This window comes from Miscanthus floridulus, chromosome 3, assembly GCF_019320115.1.
Source record: "Miscanthus floridulus cultivar M001 chromosome 3, ASM1932011v1, whole genome shotgun sequence".
Taxonomy (NCBI): Eukaryota; Viridiplantae; Streptophyta; class Magnoliopsida; order Poales; family Poaceae; genus Miscanthus; species Miscanthus floridulus.
This window is the reverse complement of record NC_089582.1, coordinates 2,421,330-2,447,164: the sequence shown is the minus strand read 5'-3', so window position 1 is coordinate 2,447,164 and position 25,835 is coordinate 2,421,330. Positions and strand designations below refer to the sequence as shown.

The following is a 25,835-nucleotide window of genomic DNA, read 5'->3' as shown; positions in this document are numbered from 1 at the left end:
GGCTTAAAGAACGCTGGCGCCACCTACCAAAGGTGCATGCAGCAGTGCTTCGCCGACCAAATCGACCCGCCCGATCAGCCTGATTAGGCCGAACGGACGAAACCAACAATCGTCGTCTATGTTGACGACATAGTGGTCAAAATAGCCTAAGCGTGCGACCTGATCGCAAACTTGGCCACGACGTTCGCAAACCTCCGAAGGTTCAACATCAAACTGAATCCCAAAAAATATGTTTTTGGGGTTCCGAAGGGGAAGCTGCTTGGATACATCGTATCCGAGTGCGGCATCGAGGCCAACCCCGAAAAGATCATGGCCATCTCCAACATGGGCCCTATACGCAACGTGAAGGGCATACAAAGGTTCACCGGCTGCCTAGCGGCCCTAAGCCGCTTCATCTCCCGGCTCAGTGAACGGGGGATGCCACTCTACAAGCTCCTCAAAAAGACGGACGCCTTCATCTGGACTGAGGAAGCCTAGCAGGCTCTTGAAAGCCTCAAAACGTCCCTGACGTCAGCCCTGATCCTCGTTGCTCCCGAACAGGGAGAACCCCTCCTCCTCTACATCGTGGCAAGTAACCATGTGGTGAGTGCCACCCTGGTCGTCGAAAGGGAGGAACCAGGACACCAGCTCAAGGTACAGTGACCCGTATACTTCATCGGAGAAGTACTTACCGATCCCAAGGTCCGGTACCCCCAGGTGCAGAAACTCCTATACCCCGTGCTAATGGCCACTAGGAAGCTCCTACACTACTTCACCGATCACAAAGTCATAGTCATCACTTCATACCCACTCGGAGACATCATCCGCAACCGCGACGCCGTGGGATGAATCTGTAAATGGGGCCCTTGAGCTCATGGGCCATGACATCAGGTATGCCCCCATACCGCTATTAAGTCTTAAGCTCTCGTGGATTTTGTCGTCGAATGGATGGAGGTCCGCTACCGGCCCCGGACGTCTCCCACGAGTACTGGACAATGTACTTCAACGGATCCGTAATGGCGCCCGGCTTGGGGGCTGGAGTGGTTTTGATCTCCCCAAATGGGAGTAGGCTCCGCTATGCCATCCACCTCCACTTTTTGGCTTCAAACAACGCTGCGGAATATGAGGCCCTTATCAACGGACTATGCATCGCCATCGAGCTTGGTGCTATGTGACTCTACGTCCATGGTGACTCAAAGCCAGTTGTTGATCAGGTCATGAAGGAGTCCTCCTGCAAAAGCCCCCTCATGACAGCATATTGCCAAGAGGTGCGCAAGCTCGAGGACAAGTTCTAGGGAATCGAGCTACATCACGTCCCTCGAAGGGACAACGATGCCGCTGATTTCTTCACAAAACTGGCCGCCAGGCGGGATCCATCCCTAAGCGGGGTCTTCATCAACGACGTCCACGAGCCGTCCGCCCGCATCCTAGAAGGTCCGACCCAGACATGCCCCGACAGCCAACCGGTGATCGGGGGCTCCAACCCCGACGCCTAGCCAGCGCCCGGGGGCTCCGACCCTAGTAGCTCTCCATCACCTATGGACGTCGCCGTATTGGCACTTGATGAAACCGATTGGCGGGTACCGCTACTCGCCAACCTCCTCGAGGAGGTCCTCCCACCCGAAAGGACTAAAGCCCGACGAATCGCTCGACGTGCTAAGACCTTCATCGTGCTCGGTAACGAACTCTACAAACAGAGTCCATCAGGGGTGCTCGTGAAGTGCGTCCCACCAGTCGGGGGAAGCAGATCCTCCTTGAGGTCCATGCCAGGATCTACGGGCATCACGTGGCCCCAAGGTCTCTGGTCAGAAAAACCTTTTGCCAAGGTTTTTACTGGCCCACCACGCTATGAGATGCGGAGGAGGTCATTCGTAGGTGCGAAGGATGTTAGTTCTACGCTCGGCAAACCCATTTACCGACGTAGGAGCTCCGAACCATCCCAATCACCTGGCCATTTGCAGTCTGGGGCCTCGACATGGTAGGACCCCTCAAAAAAGGCCCAAGCGGCTTCACTCACCTACTCGTAGCAGTCGACAAGTTTACCAAGTGGATAGAGGCCAAGCCCATCACAAATCTCCGCTCGGAAGAGGCGGTCAAATTCTTCCTCGACATCATCTACCGATTCGGTGTTCCTAACTGTATTATCACTGACCACGGGGCCAACTTCACCAGAAAGAAGTTCCTGGACTTTAGTGATGGATATGGCATCAGAATCGACTGGGCTTCGATCGGACATCCACGAACTAACGGTCAGGTCGAACGCGCCAATGGCATGGTCCTCCAAGAACTCAAGTCGTGCATCTTCGATCGACTCAACAAACACGCCGGACGATGGGTTGCTGAGGTCCCAGCGATCCTTTGGAGCCTGAGAATGACCCCAAACCGATTCACGAGATTCACACCTTTCTTCCTGGCCTATGGAGCAGAAGCCGTGTTGCCCTCCGACCTCGACCACGGCGCACCAAGAGTAAAAGCTTTCAACCGCAACCGAGCCGCGGAGGCCCAGCAAGACACCATCGACCTACTCGAAGAGGCTCGCGAGACCACTGTCATCCACTCCGCTCGCTATCAACAAACCCTCCGTAGGCACCACGAAAGGAAGATCAGAGGAAGGATACTTGAAGTCGGCGATCTCATGCTCCGAAGGACCCAATCGATGAAGGAAAAACACAAGCTCTCTCCACCCTGGGAAGGACCCTATACGGTAACCGAAGTAATCCGACCGGGCACCTACCGACTGGAGGACAACAACAGCAATGTTCTCAACAACACTTGGAACATTGAGCTGCTACGTCGTTTTTTCCCTTAAAACTTAGCCTAAGCACTTTTGGTTAGAACACATGCTCCCGTAAGAGCGCCCCCGCCCAAAACACTTTCAACCCGGTTCGCTCGGGGGCTCCATGAGTGTACAAATATTGAGTATTACCTCTCTTTCTCTTTACTATCACATGGTATACAACTTTCTCCCCGAATGGAAACACAATCCATTCCTTTGATTACCCTATGTAACCCTGTTCTTACTCCCAAACCGAACGCACCCCGCCTTTCCCTATGGATGCGAGCAACCGAGCCTCGCGGGCCATGCCCCGGGCTCCCAAGATCGCACCCCACGGGACAAAATGGACAGGTACGAAAAAGAAAGGATAAAAACAAAGGTTATGCTAGGACAGAAACAAGGAAGCAGATATGGTGGTTTCGTCACAGAGGCAGTACAGTTATATTTGTTGATGTAAAGAAACTATTTACATGGGGACATACCCACAAAACTTAACTATTACACTTTTCTACTGCTACAAATACTACTGCGGCCGCTCGAACGACATCGGATGGAAGCCAAAGAAGAAACCGGATGCAACCACCAAGACCCGCTCGGCTCCGCTCCTTCGACTTTAGCAAAACGCAATTGATACCTCTAGGGCGTTGCACCTATAGATGCTCAGCAGAAGAACATGGAGCTCCTGACCTTCTCATGCAGTCGAGGCAGCTCCTGGGTGGGGCATCACTATCGAGGTATGTCCGCCATGGCTGGAAGAAATCTCATCAAACTTTATGAACTGGCCGACTTGAGCAGCTGTAGGCACGGAACCCTCCACCGGTACAATCATGAGTAACCTCCCCTCCGACGAAGCTCGCCCAAAAAAGATCCACTAGAGAAAATCTACCCATGCCTCCATTCCAAAGAAGGCCTCGCAGATCAGATCCGGCATCACCTCCAGTCCGACATCACGCTCCGGGTTCACAAAAGGATTTGTAAGTCCTCCCCCTCGCTCACTCTCTCTCCCACTTAGGAACCGCCGCGGCATACAGGCACTCTCGATGAGAAGGAAGAGAGACAATAGTTGGAGAACAAGCAAAAGGACTGTGATGGAGAGCCCTCTCCCTCCCCCTATTTAAAGAAGAAAAGCAGACGATCAGAGCGCAAAACTCTGCCCCCATTCAATGCGGATGGGAAACGACGGGACACGCCCTGGCCGAAGGGATGCACATTGACTGACAGAGCAACGCCGGGTCAGACGGAACGTCGCCTGGCAAAGCGAGACATGGCCTGGGTATGGCCCACCACTATCGCACGACCGGGCGTGAAAACCGAAGCGTCACCACACGCAGACAGCTCCCCGCTCCCCCAAGCCATGGGAGACCTAAAACAAAATCTCCGCCGAGAGACCAACCAGCCCCCTGAGTCGATCGAGTCGCTCAGTATCCACTACAGGACACAAGTAGGAAGCGAAGGGATGCCCCATGTAGGCCATGCCGACTCCATCACGAATGACGAGCACGGGTCCTGGTCGGACGTTTCCGACTGAAGCTCTCCGAGCCCCGTCACTCCAGTTGCCAAGGTAAACATTACCAAAACCCCCTCTATTTCTTTACAAATCATTCATACATCCATACGCGCATTCATTTCATACGCCCGCACCTCTCGGATGATTTGGGCCCTGAACCACCCGGGGGCTCAGGAACTAAGCATCACACGTGCAGCGAAATGCACCAGAATGCTCCATGTTGCATCATGAAGCGGCGGTTGCCTCATTCAACATGGGCAACCACCAGAGCTAGGGGAGAAAACCATAGATGAGCACCGTGCGGCCCTCTCCCGGTCCAGCAGACTGGGTCATCTTAACCTTCTCGTTCGATCCTAAACCTCTCGCTAGGCCCACAAAATCTCCATCGAAGGGGAGGCCATTAGGCCACCCGGGTCGGTCTCCGGAACGACCTAGGCATCTATCGGGTTGCAGGTAAAGGAGTAGTGGAATGTCACAAGAGGGCTATGCCGACCCCATCATGAACGACGAACCCGGATTCCACTCGATCACACCCGTTAGCGAACTCACCGAGCTAGTCTTCGAGCCCGAGCGATCGGGATAGGCGACGAAACTTAGCCCCTCCGGTTCTGAGGAACCGAGGATGGGGTAACGCACAATACTCACATCGAACCCCACAAAGGCCCAATAGGGCTCGGGGGCTCAAGAAAAACGCCAAGGACAGTGACCTCAAACTCGCCAGATCCACGACTCCGACTCGCCCGATCCCACGGCGTGCACCGACGCCAGGACAGCGACCTCGTTCGATCTTTAACCAACTAACTATGCTTTGGCTTCAAAACGGCTTCAGACGGCTTCACTGCGCTCCAAATAACCCTAGGGCCGCAACTCCTAAACTTGCATAATGGCTTCAGATGACTTCACTGTGCTCCAAAATACCTTGGGACCGCGACTCCGAACTCACGTCGACAGGATCTATGACATCCGGCTACGGCTCTTGGGACCGTGACTCCGAACTCGCATCGACAGGATCTATGACATCCGGCTACGGCTCTTGGGACCGCGACCCTGAACTCGCGTCGACAGGATCTATGACATCCGGCTATGGCTCTTGGGACCGTGACTCCTAAACTCGCGTAATGGCTTCACTTGGGATCCACGAGCTCCAGCTCGTCCGATTCCTGAACTAACTAAACTAACTCTCTCGATCCACGGCATGCACCGATGCCTGGGTCCATTCATGGCCCCATCTCGCTCGATCCCATGGTGCACACCAACGCCAGCGTTTTCTCCGAACTAACCTTCTCACCTGATCCACGGCGCGCACCGACGCCGGGATCAGCCGGGATCAATAAGTTATGTCTCATCCACGCCTAAAAATCCCCTCGGCTGCACAACGATGCCGCGGTTAAACAAAAATCCATCTCAAACTAAACGCCCGTTGAAACAACACCCCCTAGACGGTTCTGCCCGAACCGCCCGAGGGCTCGGGGGCTACACCCGCGGGTGCGCTCACGCGCACCCACCGACACAACAAAAAAACCTTCCCTGCTAACAACACAAAAAAACCCCTAGCCGGTTCTGCCCGAACCGCCTGGGGGCTCGGGGGCTACACCCGTGGGTGCGCTCACGCGCACCCGCCGGCAGGACAAAAATCCCCCGGACAATTCTGCTCAAATCGCCTGGGGGCTCGGGGGCTCCTTTCGGGTTCATAAACCCAGGGTCCCTCGAGGACCGGCTTCTACGCCAGGGCTCGACCTAGGAAAATAGCATGTAGTTCATGGGCCAGCCCAAGAGCCTAAGGCACGACAGGCCGAAGGGATAGTCCGGTCGCCGACCGGAAGGTCTACCCAAAAACAGGCGCTCACTCGTCAACCTCTCTGGCCCATCCCTCCGACCAGAGCATTCGCTTGGGGCACCAGCTGCCTCCGGGCGGTCTCTTCGATTGGAAAGGCCTGGCCCAAAGCACCACTTCCTACTCTGACCTTGCATCTCCGATCGGGGACCCGTACGAAGCCTGCTTGCCGCTCTTCTCCGACTGGCGCGGCCGGGGTTGACTAGGGCCATCCGACCGGGGATGCCCGCTCGGAGGGGACTAGGGACGAACGGAGAAGGCAGTGCACAAAGTCAAACCACGATACCGGGACCATACCCTGTACGCCTAAAGATGGCAACGGGGACCCGATCCCCGATTCCCCGCGGGGAATTCCCCTATTAGGGGACGGGGATGGAGTCAAATATGCCCCCACGGGGATCTAAACGGGGAGAAAACGTCCCCCGTCGGGTTTGGCGGGGACGGGTCTGGGGGAGCATTCCCCGTCCCCGATATCCGCATCCCCGCCCCGTTTATATACAGGCTTTGCTCTCTTTCCTGATAGCCCAACCAGCCCACGAAGGCCCAATGTCTTCTAAGTATATATAACAGCAATAACCCTAGTTCTACACCTTTGTGATGATTAATATCCTGCTTCTTGCTATTTAGCTATTTTTGGATTGTGATTCGTGGTGTACTCTAATATTGTGTCGATGAACTCATGTGAATGATGATGAATTAACCTGAATGGTGATGAACAAATGCGGGGACGGGGATCCCCGACGGGGATTTTTCCCCTCGCGGGGGCGGGGATGGGGGAGAAATCGTCCCCGTGAGCTTTGGCGGGGACGGGGACGGGGATTTTTTCTCCCCGCGGGGACGGGGATGGGGAGGCAACCTCCGACGGGGAATTCCCCGTTGCCATCTTTATGTACGCCTATGGGAACAATGCTCCTCAACTGCCCTGACACAAACAGTATTGTAGGCGCCAACATTTGTGTCTACAGTATTGTAGGCGCCATTGGGCTTCCATACGGCAAAAAGCCTCCCACATACCTCTAGGCATCGATAGTGGGCGCCAGGGTTCACCATACCTAGTACACAGGGTAGGGCTCCTCACATACCAATAGTATTTTGCAAGTACCGACATCCACCCTTCTTGAAGAAGCCAATGCAACCTCCCATGTGTACCTGACATTCTACAGTGACATCAACAGTATTGTGGGTGCCTACCATCATCGCTACCCTCATCGGCGTGGGCAACAAGGCTTAGAAACATCCGTACTCTCTCCCTCTCACCTGTAAACACATCCCCTTTATCTATAAAAAGAGGATGCGCTCCCTCCAACAGAGGAGGTCCACTTCTTCAAGTTTAGACTCACTAGATCGATAGCTCAAAAACCCCTCAAGCACATGCTTGAACACCTAGCTCATAGCGGAGTTTCGGTCGCCCTTGGCCCTTCCGGTCGGACCCGACCGGGCCTCTTGTACACCCCTCTTTTCTCCTTCTCGTTTGTAACCCCACTACAGACTTCGAGCACCTAGGCTCAGGAATAAAGTCACCGACCGACCCACACTGGACATAGGGCACGTTGCCTGAACTAGTATAAATCCTGTATCATTGAGTGCTAGGCCACCTCTGATCACAACGTACAGCAAAACTACAAATATTCACTAGTTGGTCACTTTCTGTAACGACAACATGATTATAGTAACTCCTTACTAAGTGATTTACTATAATGTCATGACAAATATCCCCATGTGTTATAGTAACATAATTATTGTAAATATGTATTGACATTATCATAAATTAGTATATAGAATTATCGTAAATATACTCTCCCTATATATATATATATATATATATATATGGTGCATTTTATATACCCTGGGAGTAGTTACTCCCATAATCATTAAATCACATTGCGTATGTGTACATACTCATTTATCAGTTTGAGTATATTGACATACTAATATTAAGATACTGTAGATCTTTACTATGTGATTTTTTTTTTCAAAAGAGCACATATTTTTTAATATATTATATAATACTATGATAGTAGCATATAAAATAAGTATAACCATATACTCTAAGTATACATATATACTTGTCATACATAGTACCCTAGATGGTCTAGTATGATGATATACTCTATCTACATACACTTCGTCGGGTCATATAGATCCTAAATCTAGAGATATACATATGGGCGTAACCACTCTCTGAGAGTAGAAAATACTTTCCACACACACACACACACACACACACACACACACACACACACACACACACACACACACACACACACACACACACATATATATATATATATATATATATATATATATATATATATATATTATCCTGGATACTGAATAATAATAATAAGTACGCGAGTCCAGTTCCCCACGCTCCCAACTCCTCATTATCGCATCGAATTTTTTTCGTTCTATAATTTTGAGATGGGGGGGGGGGGGGGGGGGCGACACCGGTTTCTCCGAGCTCGTGGCCCCCTCCGCCGGTTACGCCCAGCTCACCGCCCCCTCCCACTGTTAGCACCCGACGGCGCTGAGGAAGAAAGAAATGCAGGCAGAACAGAAATTCAGATATAAGCTACCATGCATGATTAAAACTCAATTTAGGGTTTTACAGTTTTTTCCTTCCTGTCCCTCTCCCCATTCCTCTTCGCTACTTATACTATGTCTTCTAGTTGATCCAGGATGGGCCAATCACTTGCGAGCTAGGCTTCGTGACTCTCTTGGGCCGAATCTGTGGTGGGCTGGTAAGCAAGCTAGAAGTAGCAGCATCTTCTTCAGGTGCCTAGCCAGCGCTGCTGACTGTCAGCGGATCAACCTCTCCAACGGCTAGAGCTTGCCCGAGTCTCTCGCCGTGCCCACATCCAGCGCTCCAGCGCTCAGTCCGTGCACTCCTCTCACCAACGGCATCCGGAGAGCATGCCCAGCCGCGCGCACATGCACGCCCGGTCATCCCGGTGCCCACTCGTCCACGACTGTTTCCGTGTGTAGTGCGTGTGTGTGTTCATGGCCAAAGGCCATTGTACTCTATAAATGTACACCGCATACTATCAATGAACGTTGTCTAGTTGATCATTCCTTCCTACATGGTATCAGACTCCTCTTCGATCCTCGAAAATCCTTTTGCTTCCCCTTCCACTCCAGCGCCGCCCACCATGGCTTCTCCTCCTCCCTCTGATGGCTCCCATTTCGACGACGAGTTTGTCGTTCCAGCATCCACCTCTTCCATTCAGGGCATTTCGATCCGCCACCATGTTCCCATCACTCTCAACATGGAGGACGCGAACTATGGGCAGTGGAAGTGCTTCTTTGACTCTGCCCTCGGCAAATTCGGCCTTCTCGGCCATGTCCGCTCCACCACTCCTTCTGCTGATCGCGATGGCGAATGGCGCATGGTTGATTCGTGCGTCGTCAACTGGATCCTTGCCACCCTGATTCGTGCGTCCAAGGGTGTCGTCGACATCATACGTCGTGACCGCGCCGACGCCTTCACCCTTTGGCATGCCATCGAGGGTCTCTTCCAGGACAATGAGCTCCAGCGTGCGGTCTATCTCGAGGCAGAGCTGCGCACTCTACAGCAAGGTGACATGTCCATCAATGATTTCTGCACCAAGCTGAAGCACCTAGCTGATCAACTCCGCGACATTGGCCATCCGGTTTCCGAACCAAGCCAAGTTCTAAATCTCCTCCGTGGGCTCAATCCGAAGTACCGCTATGTGAAGCCGGTGATCACCGCCAAGTATCCTCCTCATACCTTCATGAGTGCTCGCTCGTTTCTTCTTCTTGAGGAGCTTAGCCTTCAACACGACACCAACGCCGAAGTGACGTAGGCTCTCGCCGCGTCCCACGACAATAGATCGAGCGGCTCCTCCAACTCCGACAACCACGGCGCGTCTCATGGCTCCAACGACGGCTCCTCGACGTCGTGTGACAACAATCATCGCGGCAATGGCGGCGAAAATCGCTCCAACAACCGAGGTGATCGACGCCGCGGATGTGGAAACGACGGTGGCAACAGTGGCAACGGCGGGGGGACGTCGCGCACTGGCAACTCCAACAACCAGAACGCGCCATGGGCCGTGGGCTACAATCCGTGGCAGGGCATGGTGCAGGCCTGGCCCATGCCCTTCCGTGCTCCCGGCGCCGGCGTCTTGGGGCCTCGACCCTCATTCCAGCCCAACCACGCGATGACATCTCAACATCAGTCGAACACGCTCGACGCGCCGTCCAGCTCCTTTGACACTGCCGTGCTCTATGCGGCACTCCACTCCGCCGGTGTTCCTCACCAACCTCAGAGCGCGTCCGATTGGTACTTCGACATCGGCGCAACCTCACATATGTCATCCTCGCCTGGTAACTTCCCTCGCTCAACCCTTCAACCTTCTTCATCTACAATCACAGTAGGCAATGGTGCTCAGATGCCTGTCACACATCGAGCACAAACACTCATTCCTACTGCCACTACACCTCTTCGCTTGAACGATGTTCTTATTTCTCCTTCTCTAATCAAAAATCTGATTTCCGTTCGACGTCTTACTCGTGATAACAATGTCTCTATTGAATTTGACCTGTCTGGTTTTTCAATCAAGGATCTAGCTACTAGGGCGGAGATGCTCCGATGTGAAAGCAGCGGGGATCTTTACCCTCTTCGACACCAGCATCATCAGGCCTTCACTGCATCTTCGGCGACATCCTTGTGGCATCAGCGACTGGGCCACCCTGGTCACCCAGTTACTTCTCAGATTTTACAAAATTTTCCTTTTCAATGTAATAAAGTTGATGCTCACATATGTTCATCTTGCCGGTTGGGCAAACATCACCGTTTACCATTCTCTAATTCAGCAACAAAGTCTTTCTTTCCCTTTCAGCTTGTTCACTCAGATATTTGGACTTCACCCATATTTAGTCACTCCGGTTTTAAATACTATGTTGTTTTTCTAGATGACTATACTCACTATTTGTGGACAGTTCCCATTCGCAACAAATCTGACGTTTTTCAGACAATTAAGACTTTCATCTCCTATGTCCATACCCAATTCCGCTTGCCTATTCTTGCCTTCCAAACAGACAATGGCTGGGAGTACGACTCCACCGCCATGCGCCTTCTTCTCTCCTCTCACGGCATACACCTGCGACTCTCATGCCCCTACACGTCGCAACAGAATGGGAAAGCCGAGCGTGTTCTTCGAACCATTAACGACTGTTTGCGCACCTTGTTGCTTCACAGTGTAGCTCCACTGCCATTCTGGGCGGAGGCCCTTGCCACGGCAGTTTACTTGATCAACAGGCGTCCATGTCGCTCGACCGGATCCGCGACACCATATGGCCTCCTCTTCGGCGTGCCGGCGACTTACGACGAGCTCAGGGTGTTTGGATGCCGTTGCTTCCCCAACATGATCGCGACCTCGCCTCACAAGCTCACCGCGCACTCGACGGCGTGTCTTCATCGGCTACCCGTCGGATCATCGCGGCTACCGGTGCTACAATCTTGCCACCGGCTGCGTCATCACGTCGCGGCACGTCATCTTCGACGAGGGCGTATTTCCATTCCAAGACACCACCAGCATCGACAGCAGCACTCGCCCACGCCCCACGACTGCCTGGCATTGCGACCCGGAGGACGACGCGCCGCGCCCACAACCCATCCCAGCCACAACTCCGCGTCTGGTCACGGACCTGATGCCGCACCCACAGCGGCGGCGCACGGCACGTCCCGTCTATCCCTCCACGACGTCCTCCAGCTCTGCAGCGGATTCCACGGCAGGTGCACCAACGCTGCCCACCTCGCCGTCGGGTCCAGCCATCGCGACGTCGCCCACTGCGGCCCTCCTCGAGCCGTCCTCGATGTCGTGCAGCCCTCCATCGACGCCATCTCCAACAGCCGCACCACCAACCACAGCTGATCCAATCGGCCACCCGATGATCACCCATGCTCGTGCTGGCATCCACAAGCCAAATCTGAGATACGCTCTGGCTGCAACGGGTGACATCTCGCCGATCCCACGTAGCGTTCGATCAGCGGTCAAGGACCCTCACTGGTATGCTGCGATGAAGGCCGAGTTCGACGCGCTCCAAGCCAACAAAACGTGGTCTCTCGTGCCACGGCCTCCGGGAGCACGGGTGATCACCGGCAAGTGGGTGTTCAAACACAAGATGAACCCCGACGGCTCACTTGAGCGCTACAAAGCTTGGTGGGTTGTGCGCGGGTTTAATCAGCACCCCGGAATCGACTTCGGGGAGACTTTCTCTCCGGTGATCAAGCCTGCTACAATCCGCACCGTCCTCACTCTGATCGCAAGCAAGGGGTGGATGGCTCACCAACTGGACGTCTCCAATGCGTTTCTGCATGGGAACCTGCATGAACACGTCTACAGCCAGTAGCCCACCGGGTTTGTCGACCCGACGAGGCCGGATGACGTTTGTCTCCTGTCTCGGTCTCTCTACGGTCTCCGTCAGGCTCCAAGGGCATGGTTCGATCGCTTCGTCGGGCATGTCACCTCGCTCGGCTTTGTTCAGTCGCGAGCTGATACTTCACTGTTCGTCTACAACAAGCACGGCGCCACTGCATATTTGCTGCTCTACGTCGACGACATGATTCTATCTGCCTCTACGCCAGATCTTCTCCGACACATCATCAACCGCCTGCACAACGCCTTCGCGGTGAAGGACATGGGTCCAGTCCATCACTTCCTCGGCATCAACGTTCGTCGCAACACTATTGGCTTCTTTCTTTCGCAGGCTCAGTACGCCGAGGAGCTTCTCGAACGGGCTGGCATGGCAAACTGCAAACCCGTCGCGACACCGGCTGACACCAAGCCCAAGGTGTCCGCCACGGATGGCACACCAGTGGACGACGCCACCACCTACCGGAGCATCGCTGGTGCACTCCAGTACCTGACGATCACGCGCCCGGACATCGCATATGCCGTGCAATAGGTCTGCCTACACATGCACGAGCCGCGGGATGTGCACTTGACAATGCTCAAGCGCATACTCCGGTACATCAAAGGCACCATCTCCCTTGGTGTCCAGCTCCGAGCCGTCACTTCGTCGTCGATCTCTGCCTACTCCGATGCTGACTGGGCCGGCTGCCCGGATACGCGCCGCTCGACGTCAGGCTTCTGCGTATTCCTCGGCTCATCCCTTATATCGTGGTCGTCCAAGCGACAAACTACGGTATCTAGATCGAGTGCCGAGGCGGAATACCGCGCCATCGCCAATGCCGTCTCCGAGTGCTCGTGGCTTCGCCAACTTCTCGGTGAGCTGCTCTACACGATGCCATCAGCGACAGTCGTGTTCTGCGACAACATATCTTTGGTGTACATGTCCCGGAATCCAGTCCATCACCGGCGAACAAAACATATCGAGCTCGATATTCACTTCGTCCGGGAGAAAGTATCAGTCGGCGAACTCCGCGTCACACATGTTCCCAGCGCACGGCAGCTAGCGGATGTGTTCACAAAAGGACTCCCTTCGGCGCTCTTCTTCGACTTCCGAGACAGTCTCTCTATCACGAACGGCGACGTCAAGACTGCGGGGGGGGGGGGGGGGGGGGGGGGGGGGGGTTGTCAGCGGATCAACCTCTCCAACGGCTAGAGCTTGCCCGAGTCTCTTGCCGTGCCCACGTCCAGCACTCAGCGCTCAGTCCACGCACTCCTCTCGCCAACGGCCTCCGGAGAGCGCGCCCAGCCGCGCGCACACGCACGCCCAGTCATCCCGGCGCCCACTCGTCCACGACTGTTTCCGTGTGTAGTGTGTGTTCATGGCCAAAGGCCATTGTACTCTATAAATATACACTGCATACGATCAATGAACGTTGTCCCGTTGATCATTCCTTCCTACACTGACACCCACCTTCTGCGCTGCCATCTCCTCTAAGGATAGCCACGGTCAACGAGCGGCGAAGGCGGTGGCTCTGGGCACCTAGCGTGGCCGCGCTGTAGGCTCCCAAGCGATCGAGTGAGTTGCAGCGCCGGCGAGCTCGTGGGGGCAGGGCGATGTTGGGGTTTAGTCCCACATCGTGTAGCGATGGTGGGGGAGCACAACATATAAGGCGGAAGAAGCCTCCACCTATCAGACTAGTCTTTTGGGTTGAGAAGGCCCAAAGGCCTTATATGTTGTCAGCTCCGGTGGACCTGGGACCTATGGGAGCGCAGGCTCGTAACGAGCCGGGCCGGCTACAAGCCAGCTCCAAGATCGTGAACTCGGTGGTCACCATCGGTTCCAACAATTGGTATCAGAGCCCATGGTCAGAAAAGCTAAACCCGATAAAAAAATCTCGAGCGTCACATATGGCGGGGGCACCCCGATGTGTGACTAAGGGAGAGATTGTTGGGGTTTAGTCCCACATCGTGTAGCGATGGTGGGGGAGCACAACATATAAGGCGGAAGAAGCCTCCACCTATCAGACTAGTCTTTTTTTTTTTTTTTTTTTTTTTTTTTATTGTTGGGGTTTAGTCCCACATCGTGTAGCGATGGTGGGGGAGCACAACATATAAGGCGGAAGAAGCCTCCACCTATCAGGCTAGTCTTTTGGGTTGAGAAGGCCCAAAGGCCTTATATGTTGTCAGCTCCGGTGGACCTGGGACCTATGGGAGCGCAGGCTCGTAACGAGCCGGGCCGGCTACAAGCCAGCTCCAAGATCGTGAACTCGGTGGTCACCATCGGTTCCAACAATTGGTATCATGAGCCCATGGTCAGAAAAGCTAAACCCGATAAAAAAATCTCGAGCGTCACATATGGCGGGGGCACCCCGATGTGTGACTAAGGGAGAGATTGTTGGGGTTTAGTCCCACATCGTGTAGCGATGGTGGGGGAGCACAACATATAAGGCGGAAGAAGCCTCCACCTATCAGACTAGTCTTTTGGGTTGAGAAGGCCCAAAGGCCTTATATGTTGTCAGCTCCGGTGGACCTGGGACCTATGGGAGCGCAGGCTCGTAACGAGCCGGGCCGGCTACAAGCCAGCTCCAAGATCGTGAACTCGGTGGTCACCATCGGTTCCAACAGGCGACGCCGGTTTCTCCGAGCTCGCCGCCCCCTCCGCCGGCTACGCCCAGCTCACCGCTCCCTCCCACCTTCTGCGCTGCCATCTCCTCTGAGGATAGCCACGGTCAACGAGCGGCGATGGCGGCGGCTCCGGGCACCTAGTGTGGCCGCGCTGCAGGCTCCCAAGCAGTCGAGTGAGTTGCAGCGCCGGCGAGCTCGTGGGGGCGGGGCGATGCCAGTTTCTCCGAGCTTGCCGCCCCCTCCGCCGGTTATGCCCAGCTCACCGCCCCTCCCACCTTCTGCGTTGCCGTCTCCTCTGAGGATAGCCACAGTCAACGAGCGGCGATGGCGGCGGCTCCGGGCACCTAGCGTGGCCGCGCTGCAGGCTCCCAAGCGGTCGAGTGAGTTGCAGCGCCGGCGAGCTCGTGGGGGCGGGGCAACGCCGGTTTCTCTGAGCTCGCCGCCCCCTCCACCGGTTACGCCCAGCTCACCGCCCCCTCCGCCACGAGCCCACCTTCTGCGCTGCCGTCTCCTCTAAGGATAGCCACGGTCAACGAGCGGTGATGGCGGCGGCTCCGGGCACCTATCGTGGCCGCGCTGCAGGCTCCCAAGCGGTCGAGTGAGTTGTAGCGCCGGCGAGCTCGTGGAGTCAGCGACGTTCTCCCATCGTCGGAGATCAGGAAGGCCACCTTGCTCTCGATGTTAAGGAGCGCCGGCGGCACCTCATCCACGACGCGCTGTTGTGGCCTCGAGAGGTGAACTGAGTAGGCGGCGGAGATCCGGTCGACCGCAGGCAAGGTGGCCGGCCCGGCAGCAGGCAGGAGGCCGAGCCCCCTCAGATCCCGTCGGCAGCAGGCAGGAGGCCGAGCCACCACGCCCCCTTGCGAGCTTCGAGCCGGATGAGGAACGAGCAAATCGACAAGGTGCGCCCTTTCCTCTTCCATAGCTCGATCCCTTCCTACCGCCGTCCAGATCCAACAGATTTTAATATTTATGCCTCCATCCTCGCCTCTGGCTAGGCCACGGACGTCGTCGACCGCCGCAGCACTGGGCGCGGTCGCCATGTCGCTTGGTGGCAGCTTCGCCTCACACATGGGCACCGCTTTTCTGCCGCACGCTTGGCTCCCTGGCAGGGTACAGCGAGCCCTGGAGTCGAGTTTTCCCCTGACTCCGTCAGGGCGAGTAGTATCCCACCGTATATGCTTGCTTGTTTCCAGGTAACGTGTGTTCTTCTTTGTAAATCCCAAATTCAAATCAATTTCCATTCCTTTTTTATTCAAATCAATGCATGACCGCCCGCACCACACCCAGCATCAGGTGAAACATCGATTAATGTGCATAAAAAATGGTGTCCCAATCTTGATCTTTTGCGAGATCCAGTAGTATAGTTTGTTGATTAATATGCATAAAAATTGATTAATTTGATTGCTTGTATTTTTTTCTTTTGCAGATTTGGAACATAGGGCACATATCAGTTAGTGTGCTTGCAGCACGTCATGACTCATCGTCAGCTCCTGCCGCGAACTCCTGGAGAAAGGAGTGGCAACTCGCCTGGCGATGCTGTTGCCGCTGTTAGCCCACCGCCACCGCCTCTCCTGCGTGTGCTCCTCCAACACTGCTGGCAGATCCAGGTGCCCCTTCCCCAGACCCCCTTCCCCATCTCGGCGTTTGCACCATCTCCTACTCCTCACCCTTCCTCTTCTTGATTCGATTTGATGATTCGAGTGTAGGATGTGTTCCCTACAAGTGTTCGATTGTCGGCGCAGGTCACGGCCAGGAGCTCCTCTTCAAGTGCAGCAAGGTGAGTTTGTGGATGTGGTGCAAGCCTCAAGATTCACGTTAAAAAAGTACTATTCTTGTTTAGTTTAGCTCATTTTGTGTACATTGGTGTTGATTTCCTCTACTTCTGCCTGCAGATTTTTAATTAAATAAATACTCCTAAAATTTAACCTTTCAAAATAAATCATTGTATCCTTATTCTGTAAATGTGTTCATAAACCCTGTTTAGCTGATTTTTCTTATTTATTGGGATTTAGGAAATGGCGAGTAGCTTAGCTGAAGTAGGATTGCACTAGGCCATGGAATTCGAAGGATCCATCCCCCACCAGCCTGCCGCTAGTGACGTGCATATGCTTCAAGCCTTGAAGCAACTCTCAGCTGCAGTACACAGGATACTCGTTGTTGGAATGACCCATCTGTTGCTGGGCTGGTGCTGCCCACATCCTCGTCTTGGATTTTGCACAAAGGTGAAACAGTGCTCCCTTTGCTTAATTTGTAATTTGTTCAACTACAGAATTATAACAAAGCATACATATTTACCAATATTGAAGGCTTGAATTTTCTCCCGCTGCTCACTTGTTCATTCATTGCGTATATTGATTGATGCTTTAGTGATCTTGTTAATTACCAACAATGGTTATTTAATACAAATTTTAGCTCCTAATCTCCATTCCTGAGGCCCATAGTTTTTACGGCGGCGTGGCGAGGCGCGGCGACCCACCACCTTCACACCTTTACGGAGTCTATGGCGCGTGGCGTGGCAACGCCAAACACACATCGGCGCGGCGGTTTCTAGGCGGCGACCCACGGCCTAGAGCCTAGGCATTTCTCTAGGCGATGGCTAATACATGCATAAATACCTAAAAGAAAAGGAAAAAAATAGGAGATTAGGGGTCATGAAATAGGAAGAAAGAGAAGAAGGCCCATTTAACGGCCCACCTCTCCACATTACAGCCTCTCCCACATCCTCTCCCTCTCCTGCATCTCTCCCTCTCCCGCACGCATCTCTTCTACGCCCGCACGCCGTCGGTTCCTCTTCCTCTCGCATCTCTCGCGCCCACATCTCTGCCTCTGCGCCCGCCGCCGCCGGTTCCTCTCCCTCTCCCGCAGCTCTCTCTCAGTCCATGCCCGCCGCCGCCCGCACCCGCCGTCCGACTCCGCCTTTTTGAACCTTGGAGTAGAGACTAGAGAGCTTCACTACTTCACGGGCGGATCCAGGCGGCGAGCCGGCGGCTCGGGAGATCCAGGCGGGGGCGGCCGGCTCGGGCTCGGGCGAGGCCGACGGAGGGCGGGGGAGACCAACGGAGGGCGGGGGAGGCTGACGGAGGGCGAAGCGGACAGATTTCCAGGCGGGGGCGGGCTGAGGGCGACTGTCCCGGCGGCGGCGGCTCGGAGGGCTGCTTGCGGTTGCGTCTCAGGCTCGGTCTCGGAGGGCTCCAATCGGCCACTCGGCCTATACAGGTACCCTCACGGCCTCACCCTCACCCTCACCGTCTATTGCGCCCGCCACAGCGCACAAAGGCGCCACAGGACGCCAAATCGGCGCCACGGGGACGCCACGGCGCTATGGCGGACGCCATAAACGCCGGAGCCGTGGCGTCGCCGTGGCGAGAGCCAGAAAAACGCCACGGCGATATGGCGACGATATGGCGTCGGTATAGCGATGCCTTAACAACTATGGTGAGGCTGACTATTTCATGGAAAGTTCAGCTTCAGGGTATTCCATTACTAATTAATGCACCATATGTACGTTTGTAATGATGGAATTTTACACCTTACTCAGGATTGATATGATCTCATCTCATTATAGAATGTTGTAACGATTTGGATGAGTTATTCAGATTTAATATGGTTCAGATGAGGCAATTGTTGTGGATTAGTATTGGAATTTTTACAACAATTTAGTAGTATAATAACTAGTTATTTGTGTTCACAGGACATTATTTACGATTAGACTATATGGTGGGGTTAGACCCTGTCCACGTAAATAGAATTCAGGGTTCTTGCTTGCGGCACTGCCTAAATCTAAATGATTTTTGCATTTATAATATGCCTGGTTTTCTTGCTCTTTATTTAGAGCACACACTTCTTTCATTTCAGTATTGATCCATTTTCTGGTAAAACCCCATAGCCAACTGAACCATGCAATGGTTTTCATGCAGCTCAACTTCAGTTACCAGATTGAATAACAATGGATACCAGATAACTAAGGGAAAGGTCATTTGAAACCACATTTATTTAAATTGAAACATTTCACTATCACCTTTCAATGTTGTTCCTATGGTAACATGACATTATAACATTCAGGAGCTCAATCGATTAGCAGGAGCAGAGGAACTTGTGAATTTGTCTGGGTTTATGTAGCCTATACACTAGGTCACATTTCTTGGTAGAATGGGTTAAGATGATGCATTTGCTTATGAAATAGTTTTCATCAAGTTCATTTCATGATTGCTGGAATTCTGTGTTGACATTTAGAAGAATCATCTTTTAGACCTTTACCATGTTCTGTTTATTTGGTCATATGTTGCTAAGAATTCTATTTGTAAGCTGATCATTGAGTCTTTAGAGTTCAAGTTTAGCAGGTCTAAATGTTATTTCGAAGGTTCATGCCTTGCAGAAGGCCTAAATGCTAATTCTGTAATTTTGGTCCTTGTATCTGATGTGAAAATGGAATCATTGCTTTGTCAGGCTTCTAAAAATTGTGTGCAGCACTGCAAGAATAGGAAATGTTATAAATAAATCTGAACTTACCTTTGTCATGCAAATATAATAGTTAGCCTTTAATATTTCAGCGCTGTTTTCATTTCTAATCTCTCTAATTTCGATTTATTTTGTTCTTTCTTGCTTCAGGGTTTGGACTACAGCTCATTTCTTTTTCTTTATGAAATGCTGAATTTCTAGAAGCCATTTCTGTGTAGGGCTGTGGTGTTAGGGCCTTCAGTGGTGGACTGGTTGTTGTTTGGCACAGCAAGTTTCTGAAACATTAGTGTGTAATCTATATGTGCCCTGTGATTTTTCCTTTTTTCCTTATTTGTACAATTTGTGGTACCCTAATGCTACTCAGGACAGATTTTAACCTACCCTCTATTTTCACTTTTTGTGCTCTGTTTTTGGACGTGCAGTGCCCGGTTGTGGGATTGCCACTTCTTGGTTGCACACATCTCGAATGCCAAGCTTGCCTTACTCAGATGGAGTCCTCCGGTCCGTCAGGTACCCTATACCCGCCTTAGTCCCTTTCCTGTGCATCTTGTTTTGATGTTCTATTATTCCATATCAAGCAGTAAAGGTTTATCACATTGGTTTCACTATTAGGTTCCATGATATGAGTACTGTTTGTAAGCTTAAATAATGATTCCTCTGTTTCTGGTTGGAGTTGGTTGATAAGATGCCTGACAACCCAAGAAGGGTTGTTTCTGAGAGCATATAACAATGGTCAGTACATGATTAGAATTTCTTTAGTGGCCTTTTTTATGTTTAGCAGCTGCTTTGCTCTCTAGGATGTTGTTAATGTGATGATTTCCCATTTAGGTATGAGGTTCCTTTACAACAAGAAGTTACCCTCCTCACTGGGTAGACCTTCTGCACCGGCTCCACAAAACAGAGGTGCAAAGGGGTATGCCTTACTATAATGTTAATGTATTGCAATCTTGAATTAGTATTTTCAAAATGTATAGACAAAATTATAGACATTCATTTACAGCTAATCTAATCTTGATTATGGCTCTTTTTTAAAAATTTATATTTATATGTATATGATCTGATGCCTCGACACAGAATTAGAGAACAATTTAACATACATGTATTTTAAATTTTGCTTGCCCAAATTAACAGTATTCTTTCGTTGAATATACGTCGTAGTGAGAAAATTGGATTGTATCCTATCTAAAGATAATAGTTGCAAAATTTTGTACTTATGCATAGTTGTACTGCTGGGAAGTGGGAATACCATCTTTTAGATTTAAATCCCCAAAACAGGAGGACATGGTATGATAGTAATGTTAGTAGTGTTTAGTAATTGGTGGATCAAGATCAATGGTATGATCACCATGCCATTGAGGAGGCCAGGAGGGGTCTGAACTTGCTAATCATCTTTGGGGCGTGTATTTGGAAACATTGAAAAGGCTGTGTTTTTCAATGTTTCACCAGCTTTTGGAATGAACTGATGTTTTCTCAAATGACAGATCGCCATCCTATTTTTAAAAATCCACTTTACTCTGAATATTATTGATTATGCTTCCTCTGGTTAGAGCTAATATTTTCGTCATTGTTATTTATCCTCTTTTCTTTCTCTTTGTTTTTGTGCACTAGCGCACCCACTTGTGGTGCAATATCTTTCACTTGCTGACCATCAATCCATCTATCAGATATAGATTTCCTTGGCTGGTCTCGATAGGGCAGTGCCAAGAGAAGCCACAATCTTGCCACCTTGGTAAGTTCTATTCCTTGTGTACTCTGTTCCTAGTTAGACCTTATGCCAGTTATTGCTCATTGCGTTTAATTCTAAAAATGCTGCACTCATGTGAACAGTTCTACTGCCACCTGTTTACTGAATTGGGCTTAACCCACTCCATGCCAATGTATATTCATGCCCTCCCACTATCATGTTTTCTCCATCATGTCTGATTGAATCAGGATCTTTTGCTTGTGCTCATATTCATGGCTTCATGATATTCTGTCTCAGTTTTCTCTGCTTGCCTATATTTTCTTCTTTTCTCTTCATAATTGTACTTCTCACTTTTTTTCCTTTTGCTATGCAAGATACGAGCATGGTAAACAGAGCTAGGTTCCTCTCTAGAACCCTCAAAGGCTAGTATTGTTGAAGATGTCAACATCACTATGCTGGTGTTCCTAGTTGCCATGCTATCATTCTTATTTTACCTAATGTTCATATGGTTTATGTGATATTGTAAGCATCTTATTAAATGTGTCCTTCCTCCTATTTTGTCACACTGCTGGAGAACCTTCAATACGTACCGCTACCACTAATTGTGAGGACAGTGGGGAATAGAAGTAATCCATTGATAGTTGCAATGGATTGATCTTACTGGTTCTTAATTTGAACACAATCACTGTCTTAGCTTAATTTTCTAGAAATTGTTCTTTTGGGTTCACCAGGTCAAAAAGCTTAGGATTGATATTGGTTCGAAAGATAATAGTATATTGCCTAATTAAAATTTGTTATGTACAGAATGCCACATGCTCCCTTTTGTTTGTGTAAACATCACTCATGACAGATAGTTGATAATTCCTTTTTTTTCATCTACACTAAGAGCCTTTGGCTTCAAATTGTAGTAACCTAAACTTGCTTAGTTGATTAGTTTGGGTGTAGTGTCGATTGTCACTTTCTGACATTACAACAGAAGTAAAAGAAATAGACGGGAATTTCTAGCCTAATCGATCTCTTCTTTGTACTGTCCTCCTCGGATGTGTAGTCTCTTTTCTTCCCTATTAGCATATCTGTATTCTTTTTCTCCATGTGTACAGTTATGTGTACCACTCTGATCATCAGGGAACTATCTATGAAGAATAAAATACTATTTGGTCTATGTTTACAGACTACAACCAATACATAGAAGGGATTGATTGTCTAGCTGCACTACAACACTCTCATTACTGTGTTGAAATTAATTGATTGCTCTATCACTCTTTTGTTTAGGGTTAGAGAAAATCCACGCTCCAGCTTTTGGAAAACAAGATGATTGTGGAGGGTTTCCCACTGGTAAAGTGAAAATCCTGAAATGAAGTGGGCTGCTTCTCTGCATATATTGCATTTATATAGTGAAATTTTCATTCTGGTTTTACTTAATTAGCTCAAGGTGTCCATCTAGAGTTTACTAACTGATAGTGTACATCATCAGTATTTAATCTTCTAGATTTTCCCAGGTCATTTTTCGTATTTGTTGTCTGCACATCTACAGTGATTGTGCTAAAGAATGAAATAAGTATGATTTTTCCTGCCATGGAACATTAAGGACTAAATGGCTACTAATTTTTTGGATCTTATTTTGGACGTCAAGTTTGGTAGAAGGGCAGGAGAAAGAACGATGATTATGTTGTGAATGGATAGGTACAGAACTCATACAAACTCTTAAATGTTTTGATCCCTGGACCCATGTTGACATGTATATTTGCACTAGCCTACTGCCACAGTGCTAATGCTTGTTTGAAATATAGTGGTCGAGAGAATCGTAGATTCTCTATAAGGTAGTATAGAAAATAATAAGATTTAAACTATGTGGAGTTTTAGAAGACAGACATGTTCTAACAGTTTTTTCCTATGGTCTTGTCCTCCTGTAAATTTCTTTTCCATAGTTATTTATGTTTATAACTCTTATAGCTTCATAAAATAATACAGTGGTGATGCTATATTTATTCCAAATATTTCCAATACGTACCATCCCTATCACCGTAAAATATCATATTCTGTCTTTTGGTTTGGGACAGAGAGAAAAAAATTGAGAGCCTTGAGGTTCTAAGTGTGGCATGAATTTTTATTTAACCTTGCCTACTGTTGTGAGCTCTCACCAGTTATATATTCTTTCTAATTTTATTAGTCACCCTTCTTCCACCAGTAGGTGATGTTGGCCTCATCGGCACTCGATCAGCAACACTAGTGTCCCGCTAGCATGAACAAGGTATGTTGGAGTGCTCTGCACTTGTTTGGACTGATCGCTGTCTCCACCAGGCATAAAATTCGACATTGATTTTATTTTTTTTATCTATCTTGATTTATGTATGCACTGGCTGACATTACAGAAACAAGTTATTAGGACTACTACAAATGTGAGCATTTGTAGCGCTTTCACCATATACAACTATCCGTTAGTTGCTCTGCCACTATACTGAATTTTGATCTGTACTACCATTTACCTTTGTGAGTTTGACCTGCTCTCACATGTTAGCATGCTGAGGGTCTAGAGATATAATGTGTTAGGAGAGGTGGTGGAAGGTGGTGTGGTACATAGGTCAAACTTTGATGCTTTTTCCTTGCTCAATTACCTAGGATTGCCTAATTTCTAAATGTGACATACTGTTGGATACTTTTGGTAAAAAAAAAAAGACAGGGAAATTCTTAATTATTTAACGCCAGATCGAATCGTGATAATTTGTCATGGTTTATGTTTGAGATAAAATATATATTATGCTTTACCCTGTTTTCTGATCATGTTCCGCTGTACCTGGGGCAAATGCACCATTCGGAGTCGGCGCCATTCCAAAATCATTGGTACCAATCGCATTGACAAGTTCTACAAGTACTAATAAGAACTGTAACAGCGACCACTGGGCAACAGAGCCTGCTTGGAGTCATGCTCTCCGGCCTCTCCCCCATTCTGTTGTATTTTTCAACCATCTTCCATCGAGTAATTGTATCATGATCTATCAGTACATGTATTTTTTTTCCCAATTTAGCGTTATCCGTTTTTAGTCATAAATATCACTAGTTCATATTCATTGCTTGTAAAATGCACTGTCATGTATACCAAAAACATAGAGGAGGAAAAATAATCTTAATCGCAAAACAAGGTTGGATATTTGCAAAACCTGCTTGTTGGAAAAAACCAAAAAAACCTGCTTGTTGGAGAAAACAAAAAAGACCAGTTGCAAAACCTGTTCGCGTGAAAAATAACAAAATAAAAATAGAGACGGCATGAAAAAAAATGAAAAAAAGGAATAACAGAAAAAAGAGACGGCGTGAAAAAAATGAAAAAAAGCCAGCGACGGAATAATAAGTGAAAAACGGAGATGGCGTGAAAAATGAAAAAAAAAACAGAGACGGTCGAGGATGCAAAACCTGGATGCGTGAAAAAATGAAAAATGGTGGAGGGAGGTGTACGGACTGGTAGAAACCGGTGGGAGGAGGGATCGGGTGCGGGAGGGGTTCGGGTACTGATTATTATTTAGTACGCTGGGTACCAACTGATATTATATATATATATATATATATATATATATATATATATATATATATATATATATATATATATATATATGGACATTATTTCTTATTCATAGGGAGTAGTTACTCCCATGTGTATATCTCTAGATTTAGGGCGTATATTGCCGACGAAGTGTATGTAGATGGAGTATATAATCATACTAGACCATTTAGAGTACTATGTATGACAAGTATGTATGTATATATAGGGTTATATTTATTTTTATATGCTACTATCATAGTATTATATAATGTATTAAAAAATACGTGCTCTTTTGAAATTTTTTTCACATAGTAAAGATCTGGAGTATCTTAATATTAGTATGTCAACATACTCAAATTGATAAATGAGTATGTACACATACGCAACATGATTTATTGATTATGGGAGTAACTACTCCCGGGAGTATATAAAATGCACCATATATATATATTACAGCAAACACTGGGAAACTAACTCAGATTCAGAATTCAAATTTAAAATTCTCAATTTACTATTCATAGCACTATTCAAATTCAGCGGTTACTATTTAAATTCGTGGCACTATTCAAAATACGTGCTACAATTCAAATTCGAAAATATGAACAGTGCACGAGCACTCACCAGGGAGTGGCTTAGGCACCAAACTTTCTCACTATTCAAGCACGAACTTTCTCACTATGCAGGCACTATGCGGTGTAACTATTTGGAGCACTTGTTTTGCTTTATGGATGATGGATGCAGGATACGTGCGTGATTAGTGAATATGCGTGAATATGCTTATGCGGATTATACTTCTGAAAGCTCTAGTTTGGTTTTGGTGAATTGATGAAACCCTAAGTGCTAACCTAGTTTATCAAGTGATCATGAGATAGGTAGCACACTCCAAGTGATGAAGCAAATGAAGATCATAACATGATGATGATGCCATGATGATGATCAAGTGCTTGGACTTGGAAAGAAGAAAGAGAAAAACAAAAAGGCTCAAGGCAAAGGTATAAACCATATGAGCTATTTTGTTTTGATGATCAAGACACCTAGAGAGTGTGATCATATTTAG

General features: G+C 49.5%; 1 protein-coding gene across 18 annotated transcripts; it reads left to right on the top strand.

Moving 5' to 3' along the window:
* The first annotated feature begins 14,671 nt into the window (after positions 1-14,671).
* LOC136541252 (uncharacterized) lies at positions 14,672-24,373 on the top strand. 18 transcript variants are annotated; one of them, XM_066533052.1, is made up of 13 exons: positions 14,672-16,000; positions 16,097-16,294; positions 16,528-16,708; positions 16,808-16,878; positions 17,114-17,323; positions 19,019-19,845; positions 19,982-20,069; positions 20,233-20,291; positions 20,388-20,472; positions 21,224-21,288; positions 22,516-22,578; positions 22,877-22,926; positions 23,435-24,373. In XM_066533052.1, coding segments are annotated over exons 6-12 (369 nt in total). In that variant the 5' UTR covers positions 14,672-16,000; positions 16,097-16,294; positions 16,528-16,708; positions 16,808-16,878; positions 17,114-17,323; positions 19,019-19,844; the 3' UTR covers positions 22,885-22,926; positions 23,435-24,373. The 18 variants fall into 18 exon arrangements, 11 of the variants coding, with proteins under 11 accessions (XP_066389149.1, XP_066389147.1, XP_066389141.1 ...); XM_066533050.1 differs by having other exon boundaries at positions 23,432-24,373; XM_066533044.1 differs by lacking the exon at positions 22,877-22,926 and having other exon boundaries at positions 19,778-19,845; positions 23,432-24,373.
* The last annotated feature ends 1,462 nt before the right edge of the window (positions 24,374-25,835 follow it).

Excerpts from the sequence above, each read along its gene's own strand:
- LOC136541252 (XM_066533044.1), top strand. Across the intron at positions 20,070-20,232 it reads GGAGTCCTCCGGTCCGTCAG|TTGGTTGATAAGATGCCTGA; the intron begins GTACCCTATACC and ends TTCTGGTTGGAG. Across the intron at positions 20,292-20,387 it reads TCTGAGAGCATATAACAATG|GTATGAGGTTCCTTTACAAC; the intron begins GTCAGTACATGA and ends TTTCCCATTTAG.